The sequence below is a fragment of the Cardiocondyla obscurior genome, linkage group LG01 (genome assembly GCF_019399895.1).
Source record: "Cardiocondyla obscurior isolate alpha-2009 linkage group LG01, Cobs3.1, whole genome shotgun sequence".
NCBI lineage: Eukaryota > Metazoa > Arthropoda > Insecta > Hymenoptera > Formicidae > Cardiocondyla > Cardiocondyla obscurior.
In genome coordinates, this window is record NC_091864.1 from 613503 (window position 1) to 622563 (window position 9061).

The window sequence follows — 9061 nt, forward strand, 5'->3', positions numbered from 1 at the left end:
GTAAGTCAATGACCTTTCTTCGCCGGAGTCCTTTGCCCCTGTTCTTTGCTCCTGCCGTTCCATTGACTATGACCGCAACTTGGCGGTGAACCAAGATCGTTTTCCTATTTTTTTTTTCCCCTTTTTTTCATAAAATATTAGCATCTCATATCTCGGGGTCGCGTGCGATCATTTTTCTTTCTCTTTTCCGTCGTAAAATATTTCTTTTTTTTTTTCCCCCCGATGGGAATTAACCCTTGCATTATTTCGATCGGCGTTGTCGAGATTCGAATCGGCCAACGCCACCGGTGGATGAATTTGCGGTTCGTCGTCCTGCGGTTAGGTGGTCATTGAAAACTGTCGTTTCATTTCGAGATAATTCGCAGTAATTTAATATAACGCTGCTCTCGCTAACTACCCGGCTATCCGTTGTTTTGTACAAATTTCCATTAATACGCAATTCTCCGTATTGCCGCCGCCAGTTGCGGAGCTATATCGGCGCGCTGTTATTTCTGTTCCGGAGATGTGACGTCGGCTGTTGTAATTTCTCCGTAATCGTTACAGGATACAGGTGTACCGAATGTAAAATGAAATATCGATTTAGCTCCCGTCGTTATCTTTCAGTTACTATTAGTAGAAGAATGTTAACTTGTACACGATCTATGTCATTGTATGTAATTATGTACAATTATTCAGACGTGGCCAATCTCATTACAGGATGTTAGGTTTTTATTTCGTTCCACGTGTAAAAAAAAAAAAAAAAAATAATCTGATTTTGCTCGTAAGAAAAAGGGCTACGAATGTAATTAAAGATGAGAGAGGAGCGTAAATCTACGTTGATATACAGCGAAATTACTACAACCACGGTGACTCGTTACGCCTATAAATAAGATTAAAGCAAATTTTTTTTTTTAATTTTTCCGCGGCCGGTCGTGCGATTCGTGTAACGGGAACATCAAGGTAATATTCTGACTGGGAAATAAAAAGACGATCCTTTCACACGGTTCGTTGAATTTTAAAACGCTGGAAAGAGTAGCGAATGGGGAAACTTGGGGGAAACTCGAGGAGATCATTGGCGACAGGTAATTGCATTGCGAAATTGCGCGCGAACGCTCGCTGCTCGACTCACCCGAATCAGAATCCCCATTATTGCCTGTCCGTTCATTTTCGACACGAGCGCGAACTGTTCTTATACATATACAAGAACAAAAGTGTTCTTTCTTTCGGCCGTCACACGAGAAATAATTTTCGCCCAAATTGAACGAGTGAAAATTCATCTGATTTAATTTCGCGGCTAGCGATTAGATCGCGCAGATTAGATATATTTCTTGGCTAGCATTAATTTGTAAAGAAGTATTTGTTACAGCCGTTACTGTGTGCTAATTAATGAACTAGAAAAGCTAGATGACTAAACGATTTACGTTATTAGAAAGTAATAATTATAATATTTGGTACTTAGACGTTTTGAGAATTAAATTTCCAGCTCGGTACTGGACAAAATAAAATAATTCAATGCGAAATAAAATTAAGCGAGTTTTTTTTAGAGCTACATTATTACATTTTGTACATCGATTTATCGCAAAGTAATATTTATTAATTCGGCAGCTTTTCTCGGACATACCCTCCCGAAAAGTGTAAAGAAAAAAAAAAAAAATTAATAACTGAACTTAGTTCGTGCAAGAGTCCTCGCGCGGTCCCAATTATACAGCTAATTCTAACATGTCGAATACCACGTTAAACTTGATAATGAACTGCTATATTGCGTTATCGGTGGCAGGTGCCACAGCACAGCCGTCGCGTTAGGTGGCGTTGAAAGTGACTGTTGGCTGCAAAATATGAATACTCGGCTGGCGGGGGATAATTGTCTCGCGGTTTACTTGCAGACAGGTCTAATGTGATTGCTAGTTCCGGAGCGGACGTCGGTGGTTTCTCGAAGGACAATCGAGTTTGCGCTCGGCTGGCAATTACACTCTCCGCTCGTTACGCGGTTTGACAAACTTTCCTCGCGGCGTCGAAAGACGCGCCCGGCCCTCGCGCGCGCCCTTATCGAGGGCCATTTTCGCGTCGGGCTGAAAGCAGCAATAATCGCGGGGCGAAGTAGGTTCCGTCGCGCTCGTTGCCGCGTACCAAAATCGAACAGCGACGAATATTAAACGGCCGCGGAGAATTTCTACTCAGCTGTCTGCATTCAGCTCTTCCGGCAAATGCAATCCTGAACGTAACGTGAGAGAAAATTAAGGCGCTACATTAATAATTTTTTTTATAGCGCGCATTGTTTAATTCTCTTAACCATTATGCGCATTATCATTAATAAAGAATTGTAGCTTTAGCTTTATTTTTTTTTTTTTTACGTAATTAGTATCATGCACGCAACATGAATATTATCGTTTACTTCATCGTAAATGTAGTTACTTTAGATCTTTATCGAGCTCTCAGGCGCATAGATTATCGCGCTCAGCTCCGCGATGAAGAAACCGCGTTCTTGCGCGATAGTCGTTACGAGCACTTAACTGTAACGACTTCGGTAAAATGCAAAGAATGAATCGTAAAAGACGCACGCGTGTGGATAAGGACCGGCACTCGGCCGTATTTCTTTGTACCTAAATTTAAATCAAGTTGAACGAAATAACTTGCATAAGCAATTCCCCCCTTGTTTTCGAAAAAATCGCGCACACCACCCATTGTGCGTATGTACACTCGGCAAGGTTGTTTAAACAACTGATTGTCACGCCTGCATTTTCTTACCTCATTCGGTTTCGTTATTTCGCGGACAGTCAGCTATTTTTGTACGCTTTATTACGCACAAGGCGTAATCTCTACCACGGCGTAGGGGAACTCTGCCAATCGCGGCGCGTCTGAAAAGCGGCGTGTACGCAAATGAAACGCAAGCGTTTCGACGCGAGTGAAACTCGTACGCGCGTAATCTATTTATCTCACACCCTAATTTAATTGGTGCATTACGGAGCATTTATGCGTGTACAATGTTTGCCCGTGATGCGGCGGTTACAGTTATTGGTTTATGCACCTCTTGGAGCTCTAATGATATTTTACGATAATGAGTTTAAAATGCTAGTCGAAAACGGCGCGGCGTTCAGCGTGAATACGTCCGCGTTCTTCGAGCGAATATCGCGGCGCCGGGGCTTACACATTTTTTTTTTTTCTTAATTTTTATTTTTATAAATATTTAGGTCTTAATTAGACAACATGGAAAAGAACTTGAAAAATAAATTCGCGGAGAAAGACCAACGGGAGCTGACACAGTAAAATCTTCATTAAACATAATATATATGAATTCTTATATTTGCAGACGTTTCCTTTTTCTGTACTTAGTCCGCAAAAATAAAGATTTATATACATATATAACGAACAATTTGTTTAGTATGTCAGTTCTTGCTGGTTTTTCTCCACAGCTTTTCCTTTTTTTTTTTTTTTTTTTTTTTTGTCAAGCTCTCTCTCATTTTCTCTAATTGTCCGCTTCTAGTTTTATTTTCCGCAATATCTGTTATATTATATTTTCTTTGAGTACTGTTATATGTATAAGCAGATGAAGTACGTTTTTCGGGTAATTTCATGCAAAATTATGTCTTCTTCTTTTCTTTTCTTTTTTTTTTCTTTACCGTCTTTCTATTTTTAAATTAATTAGCCACGTGTTTTTCCTGGTGGTATAAATATAAAGTGTCATTGACAATGACCCGTGCAGATAAGATAGTGTTAAATATACGGTCTCAGATTGTGGCCCCCATTGCGCTTTTAATGTTATCTCTGGTGACCGTCCAAGTGAAATATCGTCTTGTAAAATATGAATCTGGCTTAGCTTCATCCCCGGCATCGCCGGCGTAGCTTGTGTCAGGAGAGAGCATAGATAATCACCAAGTTTTATTTGGCAAGATTCCGCACGACTGCTGCTTAATTACGCACGAGTTTTTTGTCAATGAGATATTAATCCGCGAACAACTTGCGAGGACAATTTTCATATTATATCGTGCTCCCGCGATTAATTCCCGGTGATCGCGTGACGCGCGCGATCTTTTTTTCGTATTACCTTCCGTATCTTTCGCGAATCCGTCGTTTCGCATTTGAAGTTCCATTTGTTTTTACGCATTACCGATGATTTAACGCATCAAGTCGCGTACTTGAAAGCGGGCACGCGGCACGTAATAGGAAAACACGAAGGAAATTTCTTATCTCATATCTCTTGCTTATAGTTTCGAGCGCTCGTACTTTGCCGAGTAACAATTTGTAGTAAACGTTTATATTACCGGCAAAAACATACCTTCGGCATTAAGCATTACGTTTACAAGAAAGATTAGATAAACACCCAATTGTCTCGTATGTCTGTGACACGTGTAAGTACAGTTTTATTAGTACACATTAAATATCGTTGTATATTAGTCGTTAATTATTATTATATACCTTAATTTATCGTACGTCAATTGCTGTAATTAGATTTATTACAAATAGGTGCAATCTCTATCTAAGGACTTAAATTATTCTTATAGCTTAATGCACGTGCAATAATAATAGACAATGAGTAGAAGTGAAATAGGTAACTTTAAACATTGATGAGATACTTTTTTATCAGCCTGCAGCTGGTTTTTTGTTCTCGGACTAAATAATTTAATTTTCGCTCGGACGTGGGGGAGCAATTGCATTGCGATTGCAATTTGTTATATTATTTATTGCGTAAGCGTCACTCGGCGTCAATGTCAACGTATCGTATGGAATACCACGTATAATAAATGCAGAAACACGTTTTTATTAAACTTCCTAGATGCCGACCGTCAAGAAAAATTCGCGCGATAAATCTACTTACGACGATTCAACTTTTTTGCTCGGGCTTTTTGCCGAGCTCTTCTTGAATCTGCTGCAGCGACTTACCTTTAGTCTCGAGCATGCAGAAGTAAGTGCAAGGCACGGCGGTTATTAGTAGCATAGCGTACAAGTAGAAGACGTACTTTTCCGTTAGTAAATTGATCAAAGGCTGATACGTCGACGTGGAGATGAATGATGATATCGCCCCGACGATGCTCGCGAAACAGCTGGCTACGCATTTGACGTGCGGCGGAAAGATCTCACCTAGTACGGTGTTAGGTATCGAGATGATGCCGATGTATATAGATATCTGGAAGAGCAACACCGCGCAAATAGGCAGGGCTTGCAGGCTATGGGGGTCGTAACCTGCGCCGAGAAGCTGATACTGTGTACCCAGGCAGATTAGCGCGATCGTGACGGCCGTGCTGGACGCGATCATTAGAATTCGCCGGCCGAACCTATCGATCAGGACCATGGAGAGCATAGAGCCGAGGATCCCCGTTGCGGTAACGATAATCACGATCAGCGACGGCTCTATGACGGTTACTTTAGCGTTACGCAAAATAGTCTCCATGTAAAACAGCACGTTGTTCAGGCCGCACATTTGAAGGTACATGAAGAGCAGGGAAACGAGCAGCTGCCCCTTCCAAATATACGGGATTTTGAATTCTTTTAAAACTTCCGTGAAAGGTAGACTTTGATTATTTTTTAGAAAGAGTTTTAGCGATTGTAATTCCGTTTCCGCATCGCAGTCGCGGTGATACCAGACAATCGAAGCTCGCGCTTTAGCCTCCTCGTTCGTCTCGATGAAATGATACGGCGATTCCGGTAACCAAATAAAGATGCTTATTAACACGAAGCAGAGTATGAAGCATACGGTAGCGCTCTCTTCCATTTTTAAATATGCGCCCATGATACTCATCATTAGATTGCCTATCGATAGCCCGCTCATAGCTGCAAAGAAAAAAATTTATTCCCTTAAACTTATAAAATTTATATAAAAATATATAGAATTATATTATTCGCACAGGTATGCATTTGACTGCACGGAATACTGCGAGGAACGCATACCTAAGACGACCAGAGCTCCGCGAATGGCAGGGTCCGCGATTTCGCCTAGGTAAAGTGAGATACAGCTATACATCTTTCCCAAACTTATGCCTGCCAAGAACCTGGCCACGTACAGCCATTCCACTCGATTAGCCGTCATTATAAAGATCCAGCACAAAGTTATCGGCAAAGTCGTCAGAAAAATAGTGGTTTTGGTGCCGAGATAGGTAACGGCAACAGCACCAGAAACGGCGCCAATTAACCTGCCGAGATTCAGTAGGGAAACCACCCAGGAAGCCTCGTCCATTGTTATGGGTATATGAGATTCGGGCGAAGTCAGATATGCGATGTATGGCGAACTCCAAACCGATATCAATCCCATTTGCAGCTGCAGAAGGTTTACTGAAAATCGGGAAATTGTTGGCTACACGTTCGCATTTGTTTTAATATTTTAATGGATATTTTCTTTATATTTATAAATTCAAATAGAAACTTTTTAAATATACATATAATTTATATATTTTAAAAATTACGACAAATATTTTGAATTAAATTTATTAATATATTTTATTAATGTGGATATTAAAATTAATATCGATATATTAATGTGAAAGATACACACCTCCGATACCAGCGACCCATTGAGGCCAATATATCTTTTTAATATTTTTCTTTTCTGCCTTGTGATCCATTGTGATCTTTCTGCAGACTGCTTACGACTAAGCTTCTCTTCTTGGGAAATACTATGCTTTACTGGAAAATGAACAAATCGTAAAAACCATTCTACGTCATGAGATAAATTATATAACTATTTTTTTTTACGAGCTATAGAAATGTTATCTGCAAAAGAACTATAGATCTGATGTAGATTGTAGATACAAAACTTGTTCTTATTATCCTAATTACTTATGTGTAGCACTTACTAAAATGTGTAACAGGTGATCAAATTTGTGTTAGATAGTTAACATATGCTAATCGGAAATTTGACAGCTCGTCAACGAGCGACATTCGCACATTTTTCTCCACGATACGTTAATAACGTCATTAACGAGGGAATGATTATAAAATATTGCCCATTGACGATCTGCAAAATTTTTGATTCCCATTCGATGATCAATCTAAACTTGATCACCGTACCCTGTGACTAATTGGGTAATAATTAATAAATTATAATATTACTTCATTAATACACATTTGCAACAAAGTTAATTTCTAATTAGAATTAGAAGCGGCCATTAAATATTTATCGATTCCGAAATAAATTTCAATATTTAATACATAACGATCGCTTTTATCAACTTTTACAATTTAGTTTATATTACATTTGTAGTTGATTATATCTCTGTATGACGCATGCAATTATAAAAAAAACTAATGTATAATTTATGTATTAACATATTACAGAGGTCAGGAAATGTTCAAAAGGAAATAAAAATTGTATTGTTAGTTGTGGTATTATTCACCTTGATTATGGTTTACAATGAATGTACAATCTTTGCTGATATTATTCCGGATAAATATAGATGCAGCGCAAAATAACTGAATAGTATTTAAATTAAAAAAAAAAAAAAAAGTTCTCATTACACAGTGTATTATCAAAGTAATTGGTATCATACGAAGTCGTTATTAAAATCACATAATTATTAATATCTTTGCAATAATTATAATTAATTAAAATTTGACATTTGTAAACTTACATAAAACACAATTAATTACATTCGAACTATCTTCACGGTCTGAAATAAACGCAATATTCTTTTATACTTTTTTATATTAAATATATCAATTATAGTTATTAAAACGTTAAGCTGTTTCATTTGCACAGTCTGGTATTTCAAGACAAGAGTTGTAATGAATTAAATATACAGCAATCGTTTTATTCATTTTATGTTTTGTAATTCAACTGATGTCAATCTTTTCTACGCAATTGATTTTAGATTTTGTTCGCTTATTTAGATACCGTATATATGAACTTCGATAAGTTTTGTAAATTAATACAAAACTCCAAATTAAATTAGTATTAAATTTATTTCTAACACAATTAATATAATTACTCTCGCGGAGTTTATTAACTTTATCTTACGTCTGACATTTATCGGTGTGTCCGTTATCGAAATTTTAATAGTTATCTCGCACGATTACCGCGTAAAGCAGTTTAGGATACAAATAATAGTATGTAGTAATAGAAGAAATAGCATTTCAGAAAATGATAAAAGACCAACATTTAATTTCACTTTACACACACGTATTATACATATTCAAAAGGCAATAGAATGTAAAGTGACTTAATGTTGTGATCGTCGATTAAACTTTTATTTTCAGATTAAGTTTTATGCAATTAATTTTGTTATATTAACTTTTTTGAAAGCCCGCTTCTATATTAATGTCGACAAAATAGAAAATTTGCAAAATGTATAATGAAGTAATATTTTTTTATATAAAATGTGTATGCGCCGTAGCGCGTTTTTATCTACAGTTGAGGAAATGTGATAACATATTGAAGTTCTGTCGTTTCGTTTCAATGAATGGAGCTCACTTTAGAAATTTCTTCATTTGGAAAATTAAATAACGTAAAGCTTTTTAAAATTATTTTTCTGTATTAATTTCAAAGCTAATATTATCAATAACTTTAATAAAAAAGATTGCATGATGCAATATTGGAATGACATATTACAAACGCCTGAGACATTTGTAAAATCGAAATGTGTTTTCCGTGAAAGAAGAAAAATTATAATGATAAAAAGATGATGCCTTTAGTTAATAAGTTGTTATCGGTAAATTAATAAATTTAAAAATTAACTTACGGATACGTGAAAGGACAATTCGTCGTAAAACGCAGAACAGTCGATGCCGAGCACGTACGATACAAAATGAGCAGCGCAATATGTGTTAAATAACTTACGGTTCTTGCACACACGTCAGAAAGTATGTGACAACTTGCCTTGCGCGATAAAATGTAATGCGTTAACCAATCAATCCCCCACGTTTTTAAAAATAATAGATAGGTAATATTTGACAGATAATTGGCTGCCGCGCGTCGTTTCTTATCGCGTAGAACGTATTACTTGAATGTGTGAAAACCATTAAGTTATAGAAATAAAAGGAAACGTGCAGTACATATAAAAAGACTTAACGGAACTCAAGTTAATAGAAACGAATAGGAAAAAAAAAAATAAAAAGACATAAACTGTAAGGTACTTAAGGAAGGTGGAGATACACA

At 37.1% G+C, this 9061-nt stretch overlaps 2 protein-coding genes across 3 annotated transcripts in view; one reads left to right on the forward strand and one right to left on the reverse strand.

The window, feature by feature from the left end:
• LOC139101492 (disks large 1 tumor suppressor protein-like) overlaps positions 1 to 9061 on the forward strand; it is a 61573-nt gene that overhangs the window by 29043 nt on the left and 23469 nt on the right. Inside the window, exon 2 of one of the 2 annotated variants that reach the window (XM_070654666.1) lies at positions 5822 to 5911. The exons of the other annotated variant lie outside the window; for it this stretch is intronic. Within the exon in view, the coding sequence (XP_070510767.1) occupies positions 5822 to 5911 (90 nt within the window). The remainder of the gene's footprint in view (positions 1 to 5821; positions 5912 to 9061) is intronic. 2 annotated transcript variants of the gene reach the window in all.
• LOC139101325 (facilitated trehalose transporter Tret1-like) lies at positions 4302 to 8990 on the reverse strand. Its single transcript, XM_070654370.1, has 4 exons — positions 8646 to 8990; positions 6464 to 6594; positions 5863 to 6243; positions 4302 to 5745 (listed from the first exon to the last, which is right to left on the reverse strand). Exons 2-4 carry the CDS (start codon positions 6531 to 6533, stop codon positions 4799 to 4801), a joined length of 1398 nt encoding a protein of 465 aa, XP_070510471.1. The 5' UTR covers positions 6534 to 6594; positions 8646 to 8990; the 3' UTR covers positions 4302 to 4798.